Source organism: Bufo bufo, chromosome 1 (assembly GCF_905171765.1).
Source record: "Bufo bufo chromosome 1, aBufBuf1.1, whole genome shotgun sequence".
Lineage (NCBI taxonomy): Eukaryota > Metazoa > Chordata > Amphibia > Anura > Bufonidae > Bufo > Bufo bufo.
Window position 1 is genome coordinate 820339034 of NC_053389.1, and position 26627 is coordinate 820365660.

Genomic DNA, 26627 nt, shown 5'->3' on the forward strand with positions numbered 1-26627 from the left:
AATTGCTATCAGCCTTCAGTAAGGGTACAGAGAGGTGGTAAGAAGTGTGGGGTGTGTATTTACACAAACTCACTCTATCCAATCAGAGCTGCTATTTTCAGACTGTGCAGGGACGCACACCCAACTTTTTACCACCCCTCTGTACATTACTGAATGCTAATAGCAATTTATTTATCTTCTATTAGAAATAATAAGGGAATGGCACATCATAGATACATAAGAATAGATGATCCAGAATTGTTATTACATGGGGGATGCATGAAGCTATTAAAACAGGCATGGCAGGAGTAGTGAAAGGTCCTCTTTAAGTCTAGAGTGGCTGATGAGCAGTTTTATTCACCCGCCTATTGAAGAAACTACTCACCAGCAGCAACAGCTAGACATAGAGCAGAACCTGAACCAGCAGGTTGTGGCATACTTGGAGTGCACCCTGCCACCCCACATCCAAGATGCCCTGGACAAGCTTTCCTGCCTGGCCAGCAGTGTGGCATCAGAGCGGGTGTTTAGTGTGGCAAGGGCAATAGTTACCCCATGGAGAACTCACCTGTCCACCCAAAATGTGGAGAAACTGACCTTTGTGAAGATGAATCAGGCATGGATCAGCCAGGATTTTTAAACACCAGTACCTGATGCATCAGACTAGATCATCCATGGTGCCACACCTAACACTATGTCACTGGGCCACTCTGTGGTCTCCTCATACTGCTGCCACATCACTATCACTACTATGTCACTGGACCACTCTGTGGTCTCCTCATGCTGATGCCACCTCAACACTATGTCACTGGGACACACTTTGGTCTCCTCATGCTCCTGCTACATTAACACTGTGTCTCTAGGCTACTCTGTGGTCTTCTCATGCTGCTGCCACCTCACCACTCTGTGGTCTCCTCATGCTACTGACACCTCACCACTGTCACTGGGCCACTCTGTGGACTCCTCATGCTGCTACCACCTCACCACTATGTCACTGCCCCTCTGTGGTCTCCTCATGCTGCTGCCACTTCACCACTATGTCATTGGGCCACTCTATGGACTTCTCATGCTGTTTCCACTCTCCCCACTTCATGACTGGGCCACTGTTTTGCCTTTGCATCATCATTTATACGACCCTTCTTCTGATTTGTCAGAAGGAAGGAATGAGATGCACAACTGATCATGTCTATGTAGCAGCTGTAATGCCTGTATGACATGGTCCCTATTTTGCATCAGAATTGGCTTATGATTTGGTAGCCAAAATCAGGAGTGGGTACAAAACACAGAAGACAAGCAAATATTCTATTCACGTGTCATCTCTGTTTTGGATCCACTCCTGTTTTGTGTTTGGCTTTACCAATACTGATGGATTACTGACCAAATGCTGACCAAGTGAATGTGGATGCTTAACGGACAATATCCGTTTTTTTGAGAATTATTATTCTGACGGATCAGAGGAAGGGCAAAATAATCTGTGACATCAACACAAACTTTCTGCTGACACCCTCTCCACTCTATCGGGGGGCTCTACTTGTATAAGCGTTTAATAGAACACGTTCTGTAGACATCTATGTGAAATCAGCTGATGATGGTGTAAAAGGAGTGCACTTCTTCTTGACGCTAACATCGACCTGTAAGGCTCAGTTCACCCTTGAGTTAGTTGGTTAGTTTTGGCCCTATAACTGTTTAAATAAGTGAAGTGTGCAGTGATTCTAAGAGTGACGCCTGACATCTGCATGTCATACTGACTGAATTATTTCACTACCACAGCAGACTCCCTATGCATGTTACTGCAAGGGACAGTGTTCTACACCCCTATAAAGGCTCTCTGCAGCCAGGAAATAGCAGTTTTTTAACATGAATCAACGCAAATTAATTTGGATCAAATCAAATATTCTCAGAAAATTCGGCTAACCAAACAAATCAAAATTTTGAGAAATTCGCTCATCTCTATTCATAATGCCATCTTTGGAGGAAAAAGAACACTTTACACCAACACAAAAACCATTCCCCGAAGGTGAGAAATGATGGAAGGAGCATCATTGGTTATTGGCTACTTTTTTGCCTTAGGGTCTGGACTCTGGATGTCTTGTGATCATTGAGAGAATGATGAATTCTAAGGTGTATGAAAACATTTTACAGAAGAATATTAAGGGCAGCATCCATGATCTCACCTGTAAGCTGAAAAAGACGTTGGGTGAAGCAACAACACAATGGGGGACATTTATCAAAACTGGTGCTATGATTCCATGTTTCATTTTCAATGCTTTTTTTGAAAATGAAAGGATCAATCTGATTGGTTGCTATGGGCAACTAATCCAGTTTTAGTACCGGTTTTGTTAAATGCCCCCCAATGTCCAAAAGCACGCAAGTAAATCAACAAAAGATTTGTTAAAAGAGAAAAAGATTTGTGTTTTGGAATGGCCAAGCCTGACCTGATCTTAACTCCATCGAGATGCCGTAGCATGACCTGAAGAGCAGAAACACAATTGCATGGGGAATGATCCAAAATTAACTTTAAGCATGGTACAAATATTATTTCCAGCTACAAGAAACAATAGGTGGAGGATTTCTACATAATAAATTAAAGGGGTCACTTACTTTCTTCTCCTTTCACTTTAGATGTTTACCATTAAGTATTCAATGAAACACAAGAATGGTACAAACTGTTTAGTTTTGTTAGATTGTGTTTGTCTATGATTGTGACTTAGATTTTTTAGTAACCAATGGAGAAATCCATGTTATTCTAAAGGGCTTATTTGCTTTATCTTCCAATTGTAGATATTATTTGTTGATTAACCTTTTTTTGCTTTTTTTGATTAATATGAAAAATTCAGCATACAACACCTTGTTTTGTTAATTTACCAGATCACACATTTTTAAAATGTTCTTTGTATGGCTTCTCTAATGTCTTTATTCCTCAGACTGTATATAATGGGGTTAATCAAAGGAGTAAATACAGTATAGAGCAGGGAGAGAATTTTACTTATGGTGTTTGTCAGCCCTTTCGATGGGACAACATAAATACTGAACATAGTCCAATAGAATGTGGAAACCACAATGAGGTGGGAGCTACAGGTGGAGAAGGCTTTCTGTCTACCAGTATTGGATGGGATATTTAAGACTGCTAAAATAATATATGTATAAGACACTACAATGATTGTGGTTGGCATTATTACAATTGGTATACCCATAATATAAACCACTAAGTGGATCATAGAGGTGTCAGAACAGGCAAGTTCTAGTAAGGGAATAAGATCACAGAATAAATGGTCAATGATATTTGGCCCACAAAAATTTAGTTTTGTAGTTTTTATGATGTAAATCAAAATGATAGAAAATCCAAGCAACCAACTGTTTATAGACAAATTTATGCAATATCTTCCTGTCATGATGGTGGAGTAGCGAAGTGGATTACAGATGGCCACATATCTGTCATAAGACATCACAGCGAGAAGTAAACACTCAAATGCTTCAGAGGCACACAGAAAATATAACTGAGTGATGCAATCAATAATAGTTATGGTCCTTCCATTATTCAGTAGGATGTAGAGCAGGTTGGGGACAATATCTGAGATCACAAAAATGTCACTGATGGACAGTTGTGAGATAAAGAAGTACATTGGAGTGTGGAGGTTCTTGCTGGTGGACACCAGGGAGATGATCAGGAGGTTCCCACATATTGTTACACAGTAAACCACCAGAAGAAGACAAAATAAGAAAATTCTTAAATCTTGGTTGACTTGAAATCCTAAAATGTAAAACTCAGTGACCACAGTCAGATTGTTCTCCTACACATAGAACATACAGTAGTTATGCTGCAATAAACCAAAAGCAACAAAATATAATAACTAGATGGTTATTAATTCATGTTCATGGCATAAATAATAGGCCACCGAATACACTGTAATATCTAGTTCTTTATGTCTTTAAAATTAATAAAACCACTGTATGGAGTCATTGAGTAATATAAAGAAATCAGATATTTTTGACACATTTTTGTATGAATAATAAAAATAAAATAGTAGCCTAAAATAGACAAAAAATACAAATCAGCTTATTGTTTAACGTCAATGGTCAAACTCTCACCTCTAAAGTCACATTTTAGTTAGACAATAATGAGAACACATTTGCTTGTTTTTCCTAATTGATACATTTAGACCAGAGGTGCACAACTTGTGGCCCGGGGGCCACATGCGGCCCTTGATACCATTCTGTGTGGCCCCCAACCATCTGGTAACAGACATGTATGCCTATGTCTTGTGGCTGTTCACATGTATTTTTCATGTATTTCTCCCATTAGATGGGAGTCCTGGAAGTGTAACTAGACATTAATGGCATATAATGTGTGTTCAATATGCCATAAGTACAATATTTTAGTTGTTAATACACATTTAAATTTTAATTTCGACCCTCGTCATTGGTTAAGTCTGGCAATGTGGCCCCCAACCAAGAAACGTTGTGCACCCCTGATTTAGACAATCTGAAAGGAATCTTAAGCAGAATTCATTGTGAATTATTACATTAACAACACCTACATCAGATATTTCTTTCATCTTGATATTCATTTCCAGACGTATTTCTTATATGAATCCTAATTCTTCTATGAAAATCACTTCCCAGAGGCAATAGACAGCAGCACGGTCATGTTATGTGGGTCTCAGACATGTGAGTACGAGCTATAATGGGAATCCGTTCAGATTTTTATACTGAATCGGAGGCAAGGGGACAGATAAACAAGTCTTGGGAGATTTTTTTTTTCTCCTTGTCTCATGAGTCCCGTTTGTTAAGTCAGCAAGACTATAAATATTAAATGAGAATTAAAAGTGTGTTCAATGAGGGAATGTGATGCAATTGTTTCAACTTTTGTACACATAACTTGTCTTGTAACTTGTAGTATTGGTTAGGGAAGTGGTGTTCAGGTTCAGGACTGAACCCAGATTTAAGCTTCCTTTCACTTCTTTAGCATGTACGAGTGGACCATTTCTTTGCTTCGATGCTCCCCTTGCCTTGTATTGCCTTGCGCAGGGCAAGGTCTTTTTGTTGTTAGTGTTGGGGGTGAAAATTTGAATCGCAAATTTTAGTTGCAAATATTAGTTGAGAATTTGTGAATATTTTGAATATAGTGCTATATATTCGTATACGCGAATATTCTAGATTTTTTTTCATCTGTAACCATGATCCCTCCCTGCTTCTTGCTTATGGACCAATGAGAAGGCTGAAATGTCTTTGTCTGAGCTTAGCAACATCCCTAGCAACCAATACGAAAGTTGCCTACCCCATACTATATAAGAACCTCCCCAGCAGCCCTTGTATGCAGTATTTTGCAGATCTGAGAGAGACAGCAGTGTCATTGCTGTGCTCTGTGCTTTGCTGTGTCATTACATTAGATAGTTAGTTAGTTAGTTAGTTAGTTAGTTAGCTCATATATATAATACAGATAGTTAGTGGGAGATAGTCAGTGTAGGTTATATCCTGGTATAGTGTAGCTGATAGGTTCTGCTGTTCATACATACAGTCCTGATCAAAAGTTTAAGACCACTTGAAAAATGGCAAAAAATCTTATTTTACATTGTTGGATCTTAACAAGGTTCCAAGTAGAGCTTCAACATGCAACAAGAAGAAATGAGAGTGAGACAAAACATTTTTTGAGCATTCAATTTATAGAAAATAACGATTAAACTGAAACAGGCTGTTTTTCAGCTGATCCAAATTTTAGGACCACATGCCTTTAAAAGGCCAAATCTGTGCAAAGATGTGGATTCATTGTCATTTTCTGTCAGGTAGTCACACGTTGTGATGGCAAAGGCAAAAAAACTCTCCCTTTTTGAACGTGGTCGGGTTGTTGAACTGCATAAGCAGGGTCTCTCACAGCGCGCCATCGCTGCTGAGGTGGGACGCAGTAAGACAGTCATTTGGAATTTCTGAAATGATCCTGAGGGTTATGGAACAAAAAAGTCAAGTGGAAGACCCAATTAAATTTCATCAGCACTGAGCCGGAGGATCCAATTGGCTGTCCGTCAAGACACTGGACAATCCTCGACCGAAATTAAGGCCCTTACTGGTTCTGACTGCAGCCCCAAAACCATCAGACAGCATCTGAGACTGAAGGGCTTCAAAAACAAAAAACGTCTTCAAAGACCTCTTCTCCTTGAACGCCACAGAACTGCTCCAAACATGGGACATTCAAAGGTGGAAGAAAGTTTTATTCTCTGATGAGAAAAAATGTAACCTTGATGGTCCTGATGGTTTCCAACGTTACTGGCATGACAAGCAGATCCCACCTGAGATGTTTTCTACGCGCCACAGTGGAGGGGGCGCCATAATGGTCTGGGGTACTATTTCCTTCAGTGGAACAATGGAGCTTCAGGAAGTGCAGGGGGGGCAAACGGCCGCTGGCTATGTTCAGATGTTGCAGAGAGCATTCCTCATGACTGAGGGCCCTCGTCTGAAAAATGGACAACAGTTCCAGACAGTAGATGGCCTTCTTGCGGCCGTCTTCACCACTTGGAGAAATGTTCCCACTCACCTCATGGAAACACTTGCATCAAGCATGCCAAAACAAATTTTGGAAGTGATAAACAATAACGGCGGAGCTACTCATTACTGAGTTCATGTTTGGAAGTTGGATTTCTGTTTTGGGGGTGTTTATGTTTTTTGGGAGGTGCGGTCCTAAACTTTTGATCAGCTGAAAAACAGCCTTTTTCAGTTTGTTCGTTGTTTTCATTAAATTGAAAGCTCAAAAAATGCTTTGTCTCCCTCCCATTTCTTCTTGTTGCATGTTGAAGGTCTCCTTGGAACCTTGTTAAGATCCAGCCATGCTAAATATGATTTTTTGCCATTTTTCAAGTGGTCTTAAACTTTTCGTCAGGACTGTACATTCTACAGACATAGTGCTGTGATGTCACAACAATACGTAGGGCACAAATCAGTAATATGTAGTCAGACCTACTAAAATATGAAGTTGCATATATTGCGCCAAAATATGCGCATAATTAATTGCCGATTTGCACAATCGCAAATATATTGGAGCACTCTATTTGCATTTAAAGCTATTGTAATGTCCTGCCATGCCAACCATTTTCTCCAGTCTCAGGAAACTTCTAGCTTCTTGAAAATTGTAGCAAAATTGACCCACGCCTGTATTGCGTGCGCAATACGTGCATATTTTATTGCCGATTTTCGCAATCAAGAAAATAAGTGTGAATTCTCGAATTCGCAAATTTATGATGAATTTTCGCCCAAATATTCACAAAATATCGCAATTTCGAACAATGCCCCTGCCGCTCATCACTATTTGTTGTGAGCCGGTCACGTACCGAGCTTCACATCAGTATGCTAGGTGGAGACTTCTGCCTAGAAGGGAGCCCGGTAATGTCACCGGCACAAATGGGCAGTGTATAGCACTGTTCTGGGCAGTTGTAGAGGCGAGTACTGGTAATACCGCCTAGCATACTGATATGAAGCCTGGTACATCACCAGCTCACAACAAACAGACCTTGCCCTGCGCAATGCGACGCAAGTCAACGGGAGAATCACAGCAAGTAAACGCTCCATTCGTACATACTAAAGGAGTAAAGGAGGGCTTATATCCAGGTTCAGCCCTGAACCCAAATAACCCTTTTAAAAGCCACTTGTTATTTAAGGTTTTTAAAAAATGTGTTAGTTTTTTTTTCTTTATTCATTAATTTAACTTTTTTTTATTTTTATATTTTGCTCTGAATTCTATTGTTTGAATTGTGGATTAGTTTGTTTTATCTCTGTGCATGCGCCATCTAATTGTAAAGTGCTGTAGAATAGGAGGACACTGTATATATAAATCCTCTTCTCCTCCTCCTTCTTCTAATCCTTCTCATCCTTCTCCTTCTCTTCCTCCTTCTCTTCCGCATTCTCCTCCTCTTTTTCCTCCTCCTTCTCCTTCTCTTTCTCTTTCTCCTTCTCCTCCTCCTTTTCCTCCTTCTCCTCCTTCTTCTTATTATTATAATATCCCTTCTATACAGCAACATGGTCACCATCTCATTAGCATTGTTCCCTTGCAGCATTGATGTCTTGTACATGAATCTTACAAAGGACATCTGCATGAAGTTTCTACGTTCTCCTTGTGTTTCGGTAGGTTTCTTTCAGTTACTCTGGTTTCCTAACACGCTACAAAAAAAAAATACTTAAAGGTCAATCAGCTTTCTATAAAATTGATTATATGGATGAGTCTGAGAGAAATCACATTGTGAGTCCTGTTGAGGAAAAGGTCTATAACTAGTGCTGAGTGAATTGAAGTTAACGATGTGGAATTCAATCCGATTTTCAGGAAAATTGTGATCCCCATAAATCCGAATTTCCTGGCGCTTCGTGGTAACGAATAATTTTTTTCCTGAAATTGCAGTAAAAAATAAATACATATTCACCTCATCCATTTGAATGCTAATAGGCTGTCGCAGCCAAATCAAATGGATGAGGTGAGTGTATATACTTTTATGTATTAACCCTGATTAACCCCTTGATAGTCTGAATGTGACTCTCAGATGCCATGATTAGCGTTGAACCCGCCATTTCACCCGCTCCATACAATGGAATGAATTTTGTTATGAAGTAATTTGTAACTAATCAAATTTTTTAAAACTTCGCTCATCTCTACCTACAACAACAAGGAAAAACATTTCTACAAGGGACTCACTGTACCGTCCAGGTGTAAGCTGATCAATCTCTTATAATGTTCTATCTAGGGAGCAAGTATGTAATTTTCCCTCAAACATCACACTTGTCATGTGCGTTTTAAGTATCCATGAAAATGTGACCAAGAATGATATGTCTTATATATGCTGTTATTGTGAAGGGGGAGGTAATTCCTCTTATTGTGATGGGGACCAGATTCGCCCCCAGCTATGCTAATTTATTCTTGGCCGAGTGGGAATATAACCACATCAAGCCAAGGCTGGGGATGGATCTGGCCCTGTGGCGCCGTTACATAGATGATGTGATCTTCATCTGGAAACAAAGTAAAGAAGAATTGGAAAAATTCCTAGAAATAATTAATATTAATAACTTAAATTTGGTCTTTACCTCAAACATACAGGAGAGTACTGAATTCTTGGATTTACTAATAACAAAATCTGGAAATAAATACATATGTGAGACGTTTCGCCAACCCACAGCTAGAAATAGCTATATTGATTTTTCTAGCTGTCACCTGCCAAAATGGCTGACAAATGTTCCCTCTGGTCAGTTCCGTAGGATAAAGCGGAACTGCACAGAGGGACATACTTTTGAGATAGAGGCCATTGAGATGAAAAGACAATTTATTGAAAAGGAATATCCTGAAAACTTAGTGGAGGAGTCACTGAATCAAATTAGGAAACTAGATAGAAGAGAGTTTTTTGAGAAGGAATTCAACAAAGATAAAAATGAGAAAGATAAAACACAAAACAAAGAAGAAGCTATTAGGGTTGTTCTTCCATTTAATGAGAACTATAGGAAGATTCAGAAAATTATTAAAACCCATTGGCACCACGTGCTGAATGACAAAATTGTGGGACATCTACTTCCGACTGTTCCGACGATTACCTTCACTAGGGCACCTAATCTAGGTATTAAGGTGGCCCCTACTGTAAAACCTTGGAAACAGAACAAGTTGAGTCTTTCAGGAACCTGGCTGAGTCTGAAGGGTTTTTATAAATGTGGAAGGTGCATGGGTTGTAGAATGAATAAGAAACCCCGCCTGACGACGACTGTCCCCTCGACTCAGAATGATTTTAATTGGAAGATAGAAGATTGTCTTACATGTGACTCCAGTGGAGTTATCTACCTTCTCCAGTGTCCTTGCAATAGACAATATATAGGATGCACTAAGAGGCCATTCAAAAAAAGAGTGGCCGAACATATTGCTAACATCAGGAAGGGGTACGATAAACATTCCCTATCAAAACATTATAAAGACGTACACAACCAGGATCCATCCAGTCTGATGTTTGTGGCACTGGAGAAGGTGGAGAAACACTGGAGAGGCGGTGATTTTATTAGACAGATGTCTAGGATAGAATCCAGACGTATTTCTGAATTTGGATCTCTACAACCGAAAGGTCTTAATTCGGAGTTGGAGATTTTTGGATTCATGTAGGTTGGGTGTCTTGTGGCCGACGGCACGTCGCATCGTAGGCCGTTTATCGGCGCTGCGACGTGTCCTTGGCTCCAAGATACCCACCCTTCCTTCTCTATCAAATTCCAAGAATTTTATCAAATTCCAAGAATCCTATAAATCTCCAACTTTCAAGATTCCTCAAATCCATTATAAATGTTGGGGAGTATTTATAGTTTTATATCCGGATTTTAATCTAAATAAGGCTACTTTCACACTAGCGTTCGGAGCGGATCCGTCTGATGTTTAATCAGACGGATCCGCTCCGATAATGCAGACGTTCGCATCCGTTCAGAACGGATGCGTCTGCATTAAAACTTAGAAAATTTTCTAAGTGTGAAAGTTGTCTGAGCGGATCCGTTCAGACTTTACATTGAAAGTCAATGGAGAACGGATCCGCTTGAAGATTGAGCCATATTGTGTCATCTTCAAGCGGATCTGTCCCCATTGACTTACATTGTAAGTGTGGACGGATCCGCTCGCCTCCGCACGGCCAGGCGGACACCCGAACGCTGCAAGCAGCGTTCAGGTGTCCGCTCACTGAGCGGAGCGGAGGCTGAACGCTGGCAGGCGGATGCATTCTCAGTGGATCCGCCTCCACTGAGAATGCATTGGGGCCAGACGGATGCGTTCGGGGCCGCTCGTGAGCCCCTTCAAACGGTGCGCACGAGCGGACACCCGAACGCTAGTGTGAAAGTAGCCTAATTTGTTTAATAATATTTTATCATTAAAATGTTTTTTTTTTAAGTGTTAGCAATTAGATATTAAGTTTATATTTCATACATCAGTATATCACACCAATTGGGACATCTGGGCAAAAAAACGCATGTGTCCCCAAAAAAACGCATGGAAACTGCAAGTGGGAAAAAAAAATAAAAAAATTCAAGGCTGTATAGAATTATCCCCTGATTATGTGGGAGGATTTCCTGACCAATTGGGAACATCATGAACAGCAGATGTTTGAGAGTTGGGAAGTAATTAAGGAATGGATAAAAATGGAGGCCAGGCAGGCAGACACTTGACCACTGAGGAAGGGAGTGCGAATCTACCCGAAACGCGTAGGGTGAAACAAGTGATGTACCTGTATTGAGAAGCCTCCGATAAAACTGTATGGCAATACAGAGACAGAATTTTTTTTTACAGTAAAGAAACAACTACTTTTATCGTCAAAAAGCTGTACCGAAAGAAAATTGCGGAACAGAGTGTCAACTTCCGCGATCTATGGAACTCCCGCAAAATTTGAACCAGCTAGTTGGAAGGAGCGATCAAATAAGCCGGCAGATATTTAAAGCTCCACTCAAGCAACAGGGAGACAGCAGATACCAGACGGTAAGCCAAATATCGATTTAAAGTTTACCTCGACTTTAAAAGGAAATACCATAAGAGACTTTTTATTCCAACATTATCAGGATTCCTGTGGACATTTTATGAATACACTACGTTCCCAGGGGAAATACACCTACAATATTTAAAGTGACACTCATTTTCCCAATCTGAGATAGATTCACAGAGGAATTACCTCCCCCTTCACAATAACAGCATATATAAGACCTGGACAATACTTGAAGTCTTTGGTGTGTGATTTATATCAGTGAATTTATCGACTATAGACTAGTATCGAATATTTTATTATCATATATTTTAGCATTCAATACAATATCGACTATACTATTATATCTACTATAATTTATGTGATTGTAGTTTTTGTATGTCATTACTATAATACACTGTTTTTATTATTTTTATTACTTGAATTTTATGGGGATTTAACAATAAATATTTTCTGCATATGTCAATTTGGTTGCCAAGTGTATGAGTGCTCGCCCATTTTTCCATTGTTACATTTACTTTTTAACAGAGGGTGGGGTGATTCCCTCTAGATGAGCTTGCAGCACCACCCTGTAACTACTAAGGAGTGAGCCACTACAACCCACTACTATTTCAAGAATGATATGTGTTGCAATGGCCAAGGCAGTGAGTTCCAGATAGGGGAAAGTGAGGGAGGGCTTCATTACAGAAGGCTTTGGCTCCAAATAGTTTATGTTTGCTCCTGGGTATGGACAGTTTGTTCATGCAGACTGAACTGGGAAGACTGGGAGGCATCAGTAGTTCTTTTAAGTAGTGGGGGCCAACGTTTATTTCGCAAATAGACTACTCACAGAAAATTATAAAAGGGATATTTGGCTTGTGTGTGAAATTTCAGGATGAACCTAACCTTTACAGGTGAACTTAATGTGACCTTCTCTAAACTTTTAAATGCACATGTCCAACTGTTCAGTGTTTCAGTAGTTTTTACATAATTTGCTCTTCTCTAAGAAGAAGCTTAATGTCAATATTTACAACAGATGTTTGATCAATAAATTGCCCAATAAATGTCCTGGCTCAATTAGAATTGGTATTTAAACAGTCCTCCTCATCATGCTGTTCACATTTTGACATCATGAGACCAAGACGGCACCTAACAATTGATCAATGGTACCTCGCCATTGTGAGGCTTCAAGTAGGATGTTCTCAAACAGAAGTAGCCACTGAGCTTAGAGTGTCACAGAGTGTCATGAGCAGGCTGCAACAGAGATACAGAGAGACTGGAAGAGTCACAGAAAGGCATAGAAGTGGACTTCCTTTGGCCACATCCCACACTGATGACTGCTTCATTTTGAATAATGCCCTGCGGAACCAGATGAATGCCACACAACTCCAGGCACATTTACGGGAGGTGAGAGGCACCCAAGTGTCACGTCAGAGTATTCAAAACCATTTACATCAGCATGGTCTGCGTGCTATATGACCTGCAAGGGCACCTGACCACACCACCAGGCACAGGCGTCATTGTCCTGTATGGGCCAGGGAGCATCTACGCTGAACGAGGGACCAGTGAAAGTCGATGCACACTGGGCAGAAATCAATACAGAACTGCCCTACTCTTTGTGAAGGGTGCAGTGAAAAGCCCATACTACTTTATTAACATCAATAATCCAGTCATTGTGCATCTGCATCTACAACACAGGCCTAATTTCATCTACATGTAGGAAAATGCGCCAGCTCATCGAGGTCGCATCATTAGGGAACGGCAGCTGGAAACTGGGGGACCTCAAATGAAGTAGTCTGCACTTTCTCCAGACCTGAATCCTATTGAAAACCTATGGGATCAGCTGAGTCGCCGCGTAGAGGCTCGTAACTGTGTAGACTAAAACCTCAATGACCTGAGGGACACCCTTCAAGAAGAGTGGGATGGGACGCAGAGCCAGCACTTGGAAGAGAGCGCTGTTTGAGGTTGCAGCTCCGTGAAACATATTGATCTACAAGCTTGGAATTACAGCCTAGGAGTACAATAATGGTCAAAATCCGTGGATCTAAAGCTGGGGAAACTGCTAGACATCAAAAGGTCACAGTAAGTGGCGGGGAGATGGATAAATTTATTAAAAATGTGGCCGCTACATGCGTGGGCAGAGAATCCAAGATGGCGGGACACAAACACCCTGAGAGCTCAGACTCAACGCCGGGAATAGGGGAGAAGACTGATTGTCTCCGCATATCTCGCATATATTTGAGAGAAACGCTGACCTCCTCATTATCAGCAGCACTAGAGCCTCTAAGCTCAGACATAGCTACTATCAAACAAGATGTCAGACATATTGGGAGAAGAATTGAAGCGCTAGAAGAGTCAAATACTAGTATCCTCCAACATCAGACATCAGTAACTCAGCGTCTCTACTCTATTCAGAAACACAAGAATATCCTGCATAACGCTATAGAAGATCAAGAGAAAAACGTGGGAGACGAAATAACTTACGATTTAGCGGCATCCCAATACAGTCGCCCTCAGAGACATCCCTAACACAGTGCTGCAAATATGTCTATCTGTTCTAGGCCCAGATTCAGCCCATGAAGTTATATTAGAGAGAGCCCATAGAGCCCTGAGACCTAAACCTCCACCATCTGAACCTCCAAGGGATGTCATATGTAAGTTCCTGAACTTTCCTGTTAAAGATGCCGTCCTTGAAAAAGCTCACACTTTACAGTCACTTGGATGGAATGGTACTGCGATCTTAATATTTCAAGACCTTGCACAATCCACATTGAAGAATTGGAGAGCTCTGAAACCTCTTAAAGATTGGCTGAGATTGCATAAAATACTTTATAGATGGTCGTTCCCCTTTGGGCTATCTTTTGTGCATGATGGTCACAGAATGACAGTCTCTACTTTTTTGGATCTAGAAACTGTATATGACCATCTGAAGATTACCCCTTTGGACATTTCTAATTGGGATCTTGTACAGGACTTGACAAGCCTTCCGGAAATACCAACAGCTGAGCCCTGGGAACGAAGTGTACGCAAAAGCCACACAGGAACAAAAGAGGGACACTGCTGACAACCCCTAGATGATTACCAATGGACAACTAAAGCTGATCGGGTTGTAGTAGTCCTCATAAGATTATCTCGGTATCTGCCACTTTTTCTTCTGCCCTTTCCTATCTCTCTTTTTGTCTCTTACTATACTAACGCTCTCGTCTACCAGACACCCTATATGCCTACCTATCTCAAAAAGAGCCAAAGATCCCCTGACCTGAGCTTCAGCCGGAGTTTGAGTGAAGTTACATGTCACTTCTACACTTACCCCCTCTCTCTCTCTTCATACCTATTCTGTTTTCTACTATATAACAGAATGTATGATTAGTATTTATTGTCCCACACCATAGTACCTAAGCTGGTATGTTTTGTTTGTTTATATTTATTTTTTGCTGTTGTCTTTGCACCCTGTACAGAATTATTAGGCAAATGAGTATTTTGACCACATCATCCTCTTTATGCATGTTGTCTTACTCCAAGCTGTATAGGCTCAAAAGCCTACTACCAATTAAGCATATTAGGTGATGTGCATCTCTGTAATGAGAAGGGGTGTGGTCTAATGACATCAACACCCTATATCAGGTGTGCATAATTATTAGGCAACTTCCTTTCCTTTGGCAAAATGGGTCAAAAGAAGGACTTGATAGGCTCAGAAAAGTAAAAAATAGTGAGATATCTTGCAGAGGGATGCAGCACTCTTAAAATTGCAAAGCTTCTGAAGCGTGATCATCGAACAATCAAGCGTTTCATTCAAAATAGTCAACAGGGTCGCAAGAAGCGTGTGGAAAAACCAAGGCGCAAAATAACTGCCCATGAACTGAGAAAAGTCAAGCGTGCAGCTGCCAAGATGCCACTTGCCACCAGTTTGGCCATATTTCAGAGCTGCAACATCACTGGAGTGCCCAAAAGCACAAGGTGTGCAATACTCAGAGACATGGCCAAGGTAAGAAAGGCTGAAAGACGACCACCACTGAACAAGACACACAAACTGAAACGTCAAGACTGGGCCAAGAAATATCTCAAGACTGATTTTTCTAAGGTTTTATGGACTGATGAAATGAGAGTGAGTCTTGATGGGCCAGATGGATGGGCCCGTGGCTGGATTGGTAAAGGGCAGAGAGCTCCAGTCCGACTCAGACGCCAGCAAGGTGGAGGTGGAGTACTGGTTTGGGCTGGTATCATCAAAGATGAGCTTGTGGGGCCTTTTCGGGTTGAGGATGGAGTCAAGCTCAACTCCCAGTCCTACTGCCAGTTTCTGGAAGACACCTTCTTCAAGCAGTGGTACAGGAAGAAGTCTGCATCCTTCAAGAAAAACATGATTTTCATGCAGGACAATGCTCCATCACACGCGTCCAAGTACTCCACAGCGTGGCTGGCAAGAAAGGGTATAAAAGAAGAAAATCTAATGACATGGCCTCCTTGTTCACCTGATCTGAACCCCATTGAGAACCTGTGGTCCATCATCAAATGTGAGATTTACAAGGAGGGAAAACAGTACACCTCTCTGAACAGTGTCTGGGAGGCTTTGGTTGCTGCTGCACGCAATGTTGATGGTGAACAGATCAAAACACTGACAGAATCCATGGATGGCAGGCTTTTGAGTGTCCTTGCAAAGAAAGGTGGCTATATTGGTCACTGATTTGTTTTTGTTTTGTTTTTGAATGTCAGAAATGTATATTTGTGAATGTTGAGATGTTATATTGGTTTCACTGGTAAAAATAAATAATTGAAATGGGTATATATTTGTTTTTTGTTAAGTTGCCTAATAATTATGCACAGTAATAGTCACCTGCACACACAGATATCCCCCTAAAATAGCTAAAACTAAAAACAAACTAAAAACTACTTCCAAAAATATTCAGCTTTGATATTAATGAGTTTTTTGGGTTCATTGAGAACATGGTTGTTGTTCAATAATAAAATTAATCCTCAAAAATACAACTTGCCTAATAATTCTGCACTCCCTGTATTATTAGATGCTCCTCTGAACATGCAGGGTTGGAAAGGTTGTCGAGGGTTTTTCTGTTGGATCTGGCAGCCATATCCTGGGAGGCTCAGTATCAGACAACCACATTGATCCATAACAGGACTACTCCCTTTTATACAATAACTATGGCAGATCTACTAATAACTTCTTATAATGTTAATGCTTCAACTCACCCTCTAAACAGTGTCAAATTATATCACATATGAAAAAGAAGAATTGCTCAATACTGCTGCTACAAGAAACACACTTCAGATTTAACCATTATCTCAATCCCACTCCGCCTTTCCCCTATGGTTTCATTGTGGGTCAGATTTCTTGGCCTCGAGGGGTGTGAGCGTTGGATTCAGTAGGGGGACCCCTTTTCAATATGGAGACCACTTACTGGACACAGAGGGAAGATATATTTTACTTATTTTGAAAGACACTATAGCAATTCAAATGTATACATTAATTAATGTGTATGCACCAGATGTTAATCAGATAGCCTGGTTCACTGCCTTGTTCCCAATGATTGAGACATTCAAGGAAGGTTTTGTCATTATGGGAGGGGATTTTAATGTTACTTTCGAACCTTTTGAATTCTATCTCTCGTAAATCGGCCATATCTAATAAGGCGTAATAAACTCCAGAGTGCCCACTTGGTGGATGCATGGAGATTAATGAATCCCTCTGAACATGACTACACCTTCTTTTCACCCATACATGAGTCATATCACAGGTTAGATTATACATTTATCTGTAAGGAACATCTTCAGTTCTGCTCATCAGCATGTATTGATTCTATTCATTTATCAGACCATTCTCAAGTGTTTAAAGGGAGTCTTTGACGCAGATTCACCCTATTAACCTAATAACAGTGTTATGTCCACGGCATCCCCCTATTAAAACGGTGCTTACCGTTTGTTCCTTGCTAGCATCGTTGTGCAGAAAAACACTTTTAATCGGCATGCAAATGAGGCTGTGAAGGTGCCCAGGGGCGGCGTTACAACGGCCGGTGCCCAGGCCCCTGGGTCATTTTCATATGAAGCCACTCCCCCTCTGCCGCGTCTGCCCGCCCTTAGTCTCTGTTCTAACCTCCGTCCTCCTGTCCTTAATCCCGCGTATGCGCACGCTAAACTGCGATGCCCCGGCCCGACAGTGCTCATTCAATGCGCACACACGCCGATATTGCGTTCATCGGCGCATGCGCAGGATTACGGACGGGAGGAGGGAGGTTAGAACAGAGACTAAGGGGGCGGGCAGACGCGTGGAGGGGGAGTGGCTTCGTATGAAAATGACCCAGGGGCCTGGGCACCGGCCATAGTAACGCCGCCCCTGGGCACCTTCACAGCCTCATTTGCATGCGGATTAAAAGTGTTTTTCTGCACAACGATGATAGCAAGAAACAAACGGTAAGCCCCATTTTAATAGGTGGGATGCCGTGGACATAACACTGTTATTAGGTTAATAGGGTGAATCTGCATGAAAGACTTCTTTTAAACTCACTCCACGAGCCTTCAAATGGCATCTTAATGAACAATTAATATCATCAAACCATATAAAAAAGGTACAAAAGCTTCTGGATAAATATTTCCTGCTGAACTCTTTCCCAGGGACCTCAACGCATATAATATGGGATGCACATAAAGCTTAAATAAGAGGTAAATTCATTAGCATAAACTCCCGAATTAAAAAGGAGAAAAAAGCTCATGTAGATGCTCTCCTAAATGAGATACAGGAGAGGGAAGCCCTTCTGTCACGGAACCATGAACCAGACGTACAACAAGAGATAAGTGAAAATAAGAAGGCTTTATTGAAAATAAAGCTGTAAAGCAAAAGTCCAAACGAATGGTGAAACCGAAGCAGAGTCTTTGAGAGGCCAGAGATCAGGAACCAGAAGAGTAGACAGACGAAGCCAGGATCAGGAACGAGCAGGGTAGTCAGACGAAGCCAGGATCAGGAACCAGCAGGGTAGTCAGACGAAGCCAGGATCAGGAACCAGAAGCAGCAGCAGTCTTAGAAGCATGTGAACACAGGAGGACCAAGCAAGGAACTGAAGCCACAGACCTCCTATATATATGAGCTAGGCATCCAGCTCCTCCCAGTGGGAAGGAGGAGCCGCAGGGTGGAAGGCTACAAGAAACCCAGAAACCAAGATGGCCGCCAGCACATGTCAAACGAAGGAGAACAGCAAGAAGGTAAGACCATGACAGTACCTCCCCCTCAAGGGCCCCTCCTCCGCGGAGCAAAAAACGGTTTCTGAGGGAAGCGTGCGTGGAAGGCTCGGAGCAAGGCAGGAGCATGGACATCTGCGGAGGGAACCCAGGAACGCTCCTCTGGACCATAACCACGCCAATGGACCAAAAACTGCACCCGACCGCGGACCAGGCGTGAGTCCAGGATATTGCTCACCTCATACTCCTCATGATTGCCCACTCGGACCGGACGAGGCCGAGGAACCGAGGAAGTGAAACGATTACACACCAGTGGCTTCAACAGGGAGACATGAAACACGTTAGAGATCCGCATGCCAGGAGGAAGCGCAAGGGCATAGGCTACCGGGTTTACCCTGCGAAGCACTCGGAAGGGACCAACAAAGCGAGGCGCCAGCTTGGGAGTGGGCACTCGAAGGTTGAGGTTGCGGGTGGACAACCATACACGGTCTCCGACCTGGTAGGAAGGAGCGGGCGCTCGTCTGCGATCAGCCTGGAGTCTCTGGCGCTGCGCAGAGGCCTCAAGGGACTTCTGGATCTGTACCCAAGAAGCACGTAGGACGGAAAGGTGATCCTCCACAGCCGGAATATCCTGGGGAGAGAATACCTCCGGTAACACGGCAGGTTGGAACACATAATTGGCCATGAAGGGAGACGTCCCAGAGGAAGAGTTCACCGCCGTGTTCCTGGCAAACTCAGCCCAAGGCAGAAGGTCAACCCAATTGTCTTGGTGATCGGAGACATAGCAACGAAGGAATTGCTCCAAGGCCTGATTGGATCGTTCTGCGGCCCCATTGGACTGAGGGTGGTAGGCCGAGGAGAAGGAGAGATGAATCCCCAACTGGGAGCACAAGGCGCGCCAGAACCTGGAGACAAACTGACTCCCCCGATCCGACACAATCTCCTTGGGCAAACCGTGCAACCGGAAGACCTCCCTGGCAAAAATCGTGGCCAACTCATAGAAACATAGAAACATAGAATGTGTCGGCAGATAAGAACCATTCGGCCCATCTAGTCTGCCCAATATACTGAATACTATGGATAGCCCCTGGCCTTATCTTATATGAAGGATGGCCTTATGCCTATCCCATGCATGCTTAAACTCCTCCACTGTATTTGCAGCTACCACTTCTGCAGGAAGGCTATTCCATGCATCCACTACTCTCTCAGTAAAGTAATACTTCCTGATATTACTTTTAAACCTTTGCCCCTCTAATTTAAAACTATGTCCTCTTGTAGCAGTTTTTCTTCTTTTAAATATTCTCTCCTCTTTTACTTTGTTGATTCCCTTTATGTATTTAAAAGTTTCTATCATATCCCCTCTGTCTCGTCTTTCTTCCAAGCTATACATGTTAAGGTCCTTTAATCTTTCCTGGTAAGTTTTATCCTGCAATCCATGTACCAGTTTAGTAGCTCTTCTCTGAACTCTCTCCAAAGTATCAATATCCTTCTGGAGATATGGTCTCCAGTACTGAGCACAATACTCCAAATGAGGTCTCACTAGTGCTCTGTAGAGCGGCATGAGCACCTCCCTCTTTCTACTAGTAATGCCTCTCCCTATACACCCAAGCATTCTGCTAGCATTTCCTGCTGCTCTATGACATTGTCTGCCTGCCTTTAAGTCTTCTGAAATAATGACCCCCAAATCCCTTTCCTCAGATACTGAGGTTAGGACTGTATCACTGATTTTATATTCTGCTCTTGGGTTTTTACGGCCCAGGTGCATTATCTTGCACTTATCAACATTAAATTTTAGTTGCCATATTTTTGACCATTCCTCTAGTTTTCCTAAGTCCTTTTCCATTTGGTGTATCCCTCCAGGAACATCAACCCTGTTACAAATCTTTGTGTCATCAGCAAAAAGACACACCTTACCATCGAGGCCTTCTGCAATTTCGCTGATAAAGATATTAAACAATATGGGTCCCAGAACAGATCCCTGAGGTACCCCACTGGTAACAAGACCTTGGTCTGAATATACTCCATTGACTACAACCCTCTGTTGCCTGTCCCTCAGCCACTGCCTAATCCATTCAACAATATGGGAGTCCAAGCCCAAAGACTGCACTTTATTGATAAGCTTTCTATGTGGGACAGTATCAAAAGCCTTACTGAAGTCTAGATAAGCGATGTCTACTGCACCTCCTCCATCTATTATTTTAGTCACCCAATCGAAAAAATCAATAAGATTAGTTTGACATGATCTCCCTGAAGTAAACCCATGCTGTTTTTCATCTTTCAATCCATGGGATTTTAGATGTTCCACAATCCTCTCTTGTGCAGAGGGTAACTTCTTGAGAGGAACACAGTGGCACATTTTGGAAAACCGATCCACAATCATGAGAATGACCGTATGGCCTCGGGATGCAGGGAGGTCCACAATGAAATCCATCCCCAGGTGTGACCATGGGCGCTCCCCGGTGGCTATGGGTTGCAGAAGGCCCAACGGAAGGTGCCGAGGGGACTTACTCTGGGCACAAACGGAGCATGCCGCTACATATGCGGCGATGTCGGAACGTAGGGAAGGCCACCAGAACAGACGTGAAACAGCCTAGGACAGCTGATTCTTTCCAGGATGCCCCGCGGTCTTGGAGTTATGGTAGGTTCGCAACAACCGAGTGCGCAACTCCTCAGGCACAAAACATCTGCCGTTGGGTCTCCCAGGGGGAGCACCAGATTGAGCCGCCAAAATCTGCTCACCCAGGGGAGAGGTCAGGCTGGTGCGAATGGCGGCCAGGATCTGATTCGGAGGTATGACCGAAGTCGGAATCGACTCCTCCCTGGACAGCTCGGAGTACTGCCGTGATAGGGCATCCGCCCTGATGTTCTTGGAACCGGGTAGGTAGGAGACCACGTAATTAAAACGTGACAAGAACAGAGCCCATCTGGCCTGACGTGGTGTCAATCTCTTGGCCTCAGAAAGGTAGGTCAGATTCTTATGGTCCGTCAGGATGAGAACCGGAACCACCGAACCCTCGAGCAAGTGCCTCCATTCTTTAAGGGCCTGCACGATGGCCAATAACTCCCTGTCACCAATCTGATAGTTGCACTCCGCGGAAGACAGTTTCCGGGAGTAAAACCCACAAGGAAGCAGAGGACCCTCTGGTGTTCTACGCTGAGACAGAAGGGCGCCTACTCCCGTCTCAGACGCGTCCACCTCGAGGACAAAGGGCAACCCAGGGTTGGGATGCGACAGCATCGGAGCCGACACAAAAGCGGACTTTAGGGCCTCAAAAGCTCGGGTGGCCTCGAGCGGCCAGACCTGGGAATTACTGCCCTTCCTGGTCAGATCCGTGAGAGGCTTGGCCAGCATGGAAAAGTCCCTGATGAACTTCCGATAATAATTGGCGAAGCCCAAAAAGCGCTGCAGGGAACGAAGACCACTGGGCTGGGGCCACTGTAAGACAGCCGAAACCTTCTCAGGATCCATGGAGAACCCCTCAGCGGAAATGATGTAACCTAAGAAGGTTACCTGGGATCGGTGAAATTCGCATTTCTCAAGCTTACCGAACAGCTTGTTCTCTCGTAACCGTTGCAACACTCGTCTGACATCCAGAATGTGGGCCTCCATGGATTCAGAATATACCAAGATGTCATCCAAATAGACCACCACACACTGCTGCAACAGGTCACGGAAAACATCGTTGATGAATTCCTGAAAGACTGCGGGCGCATTGCACAACCCAAAGGGCATAACCAAGGATTCATAATGACCGGTCCTGGTGTTAAACGCGGTCTTCCACTCATCGCCCGCCTTGATCCTACCAGGTTATATGCCGCCCTCAGGTCGAGTTTGGTAAAGACCGTGGCCCCTTTAAGGCGATCGAACAGCTCGGAAATCAAGGGTATCGGGTAAGCGTTCTTGATCGTGATGCGATTGAGACCCCTGTAATCGATGCAAGGCCTCAACTCACCGCCCTTCTTTTTCACAAAGAAAAATCCAGCCCCTGCCGGGGACGAGGATTTGCGAATGTGTCCGCGTGAAAGCGCCTCCCTCACGTACTCCTCCATGGCCTCATTCTCCGCTACCGACAGTGGATAGACTTTGCCACGAGGAGGAACGGCACCAGGTTGTAACTCTATGGCACAATCGTATGGGCGGTGCGGAGGTAGGGCAACCGCGCGCACCTTATCGAATACATCCCGGTACTCCTCATATTCAGGAGGCAACAGAGAGTCCGAGGAAGTACACAGCAACTTGACAGACCCATGGATGCAACTAGCCCCACACTGCGGTGACCACGAGAGGATCTCGGCCGATCTCCAATCGAAAGTTGGATTATGCTTCTGGAGCCAGTGGTACCCCAAGACCACCGAGTAGTGTGGAGACGAAATAACCTGGAGACAGACCGACTCTCTGTGAACGGCACCAATGGCTATCCCCACTGGAAGGGTCTCATGAGTCACGTGTGACGACAGAAGGAGTCTGCCGTCTATCGCCTCAAGAGCCAGTGGGGAACCTCGAGCCTGCAGAGGAATGGAATTGGCGGCAGCGAACACACTATCAATGAACAAACCACCAGCACCAGAGTCCACCAACGCCTGGGTCGTCACCGAGCCCCCGACCCAGGAGAGGACAACAGTGATCAGTGGTTTGTCAACACGGGAAACCGGGGACGAGGAGACTCCACCCAAGATCTGCCCCCGACAGGATCTCAGGTACGAGCGTTTCCCGGACGGTTCGGACATGCCAACCGAAAATGCCCACCGAGACCACAGTACATGCATCGACCCTCGCGTCTCCGGAGTACCCTCTCCCCCTCGGACAGGCGAGCAAACCCCAGCAGCATGGGTTCACCCCCAGACAAGTCATCCCCAGGAGGCGTGGGAGGAGAGGGAGGCACGGGTGGGACAGCAAACGTAGGCGCCAATCTGTTAGAAGACCTCCGCAGGCTCTCCTTAAAGGAAGGTCTCTCCCTGAGTCTGGTGTCAATCAAAATCAGGAAAGAAATAAGAGACTCGAGCTCCACTGGTGGGTCCTTAGCTGCAACCTCATCCTTCAAGGCATCCGAGAGACCATGAGAGAAAGCAGCGACCAGAGCCTCATTATTCCAGCCCACCTCTGCTGCCAGGGTACGAAACTCAATGGCGTATTCAGCTACGGATCGTGAACCCTGTCTGATGGACATAAGGAGCTTCGCAGCAGAGGCAGCACGAGCCGGCACATCGAATACCTTCCGAAGAGAAGCAACAAAACCGGAAAACTCGGCAACCACCGGATTGTTGTTCTCCCATAAAGGGCTGGCCCAGGCCAAGGCCTTGTCCGAGAGCAGCGAGATCAAGAAGCCCACCTTTGATCTCTCAGTAGGAAAGGCATGTGGCAGCAACTCGAAATAAATGCCCACCTGGTTAAGGAAACCTCGGCACTGAGTTGGCTCTCCCCCAAAGCGCTGTGGAAGAGGGGCAGAACCGGTCATACCCTGAAACACCGCAGGCGCAACAACAGGTGTCGGGGTAGACTCTGGCGCAACAACCGGAGCGGCGGTAGGAGCGACAACCGACCCATCGGCAACGGGAGCGAAATGAGCCGTGCGTTCAAGCAGGGTTTGCAACGCCACAGCGAACCGACCCAACAGGTGATCCTGCTGATCAAGTCTGGCAACCAGCATGGGTAGCGAGGATGGCCCTGTACCGTCAGAACTCATGGCTTGGTCCTAATGTCACGGAACCATGAACCAGACGTACAACAAGAGATAAGTGAAAATAAGAAGGCTTTATTGAAAATAAAGCTGTAAAGCAAAAGTCCAAACGAATGGTGAAACCGAAGCAGAGTCTTTGAGAGGCCAGAGATCAGGAACCAGAAGAGTAGACAGACGAAGCCAGGATCAGGAACCAGCAGGGTAGTCAGACGAAGCCAGGATCAGGAACCAGCAGGGTAGTCAGACGAAGCCAGGATCAGGAACCAGAAGCAGCAGCAGTCTTAGAAGCATGTGAACACAGGAGGACCAAGCAAGGAACTGAAGCCACAGACCTACTATATATATGAGCTAGGCATCCAGCTCCTCCCAGTGGGAAGGAGGAGCCGCAGGGTGGAAGGCTACAAGAAACCCAGAAACCAAGATGGCCGCCAGCACATGTCAAACGAAGGAGAACAGCAAGAAGGTAAGACCATGACACCTTCGCAAACAATCTCTATCAGATTCCGATCTATCTAAACTAACAGATTTAAGAGCAGAACTGAGAAATCTCCTAAATACTGCTTCAGATAAATATTTCTTTCATTCACAATATAAATACTTTGCACGTGGAGACAAAGCTTCCAAATTCATGATGAGACGCATTAAGCAAATCACAAAACTATATCTGCAGGATTCACAAAACAGGAAATGGAATTGCAATTACAACTAAAGACATAGCCTTGCAGTTCTTAGACTTTTATAAAGCATTATACAATATTCGCCAAAATAATACAGAGGATGGTTCACTTACATCATTAGAATCCACTAAAACATTTTTACAATCTCTATCACTCAATAAACTGGGAAAATCCCAGATGGAAGCAATGAAGTCTCCATTTACTGCTGAGGAACTCCAAACAGCTATAAAACAATTACCTAGGGGTAAAGCACCAGGACCAGATGGTCTTCCAGCCCTCTATTTATGCACATTCAATAAAACCCTACTCTGTCATTTGCTATCCATCTGCAACCACTCCTTAATGGGATCCCCCCTGTCCACGGACATGACGAGAGCCCATATTACCCAAAGATTTTTTCTGCAACTTACGGGGGTGTCCATGGGGCAAAATTCTCGCCCTTCATGGCTAATATCTATATGGCATGGTGGGAGCATCATTTTTTTATTTTCACAGAGCAATCCATGGGGAACATGTTTGGTGTGCTATGTTTGTTACATCGATGACCTGCTCTTTGTATGATCGGGCGATTGAACGGCCGTGCCCCTCTTCGTGGACTTCCTCAATGGAAATAATTGTTGTATAAAATTTACTGTTAGTTGTGATGCTTCCTCCATTTCATTTTTGGATCTTTCCCTTGTGGGTAACACTAGCGAATTGGCAGTTGTCACCCACACTTTTCGCAAGGAAACTGCTGGCAACACCACCCTTTTGGCTACTTCATGCCACCCCTCTCATGTAGTTCACAATATACCTAAAGGAGAGCTCATTCGAGTCAGGTGGAATTGCTCAAATAATGGTGCCTTTTTGAGGGAAAAGGACGTTGTTGTCAGCAGCCTTTCCTTGCAAACATATCCCCGTTGGTCATTGGAACAAGCTAAGAGGTGTGTTCTTAAGAAATCTAGGGCCAATTTGGTCTTTCCCAAGACTAATCAATTACAAAATAAAAGTACATGCTGGAGAAGGAAAGTCAGTTCCAATTTTTGTAACCATCTATTGTCTGGAATACTCACGCATATGCCAAATAGTCAAGAAACATTTGTCTGTTCTTATCTATGATGAGCAGTGGACGGACATTGCTCGTTCCGGGGTGAGATGCATTGCCTACGCCTACCTTAGCACAAAAAATTAGCCCTAGTATGTTTTCTGACGGCAATCGTGGTCAGCCCACATGGTTGAGACACATTGTTAGTTATAAATGTGGACATCGGACCTGCACATGTTAAAGGTTTTTGCAGATGGGTTGTCACATTTTTTCTATTGCGAACCAACAATCTTATGAATTAAAACAATATATTAACTGCAACACTAGTTTTGTGGTGTAATGTATAACCTGCTCCTTGTGTCATCTCCAATATGTTGGATGTACCACGAATAGCTTGAAGGTCAGAATTCGTAAACACCTTTCAGACATCCCTCATGTTAAAACCAGAAATGTCTCTGCGGTGAGTTTACATTATGCGGTTGAGATACTTTGGGTTTTCAGGTCCAAGGACTGGAAAGGGTTAATCCCCCATTCGGGGTGGAGACCATAGGAGAAAACTTCTAAATAGGGAATCCTTTTGGATTTTCCATATAGGTTCTTGAATTCCTAAGGGCTTAAATCTCAAGCATTATTTCATATTACATTCATGATT

General features: G+C 43.7%; 1 protein-coding gene across 1 annotated transcript in view; it reads right to left on the reverse strand.

The window, feature by feature from the left end:
- Positions 1-2855: 2855 nt before the first annotated feature.
- The window catches only part of LOC120989406 (olfactory receptor 1009-like), a 34138-nt gene continuing 10366 nt past the window's right edge, over positions 2856-26627 (reverse strand). The window contains exon 2 of the mRNA XM_040417490.1: positions 2856-3767. Within this exon, the coding sequence (XP_040273424.1) occupies positions 2856-3767 (912 nt within the window). The remainder of the gene's footprint in view (positions 3768-26627) is intronic.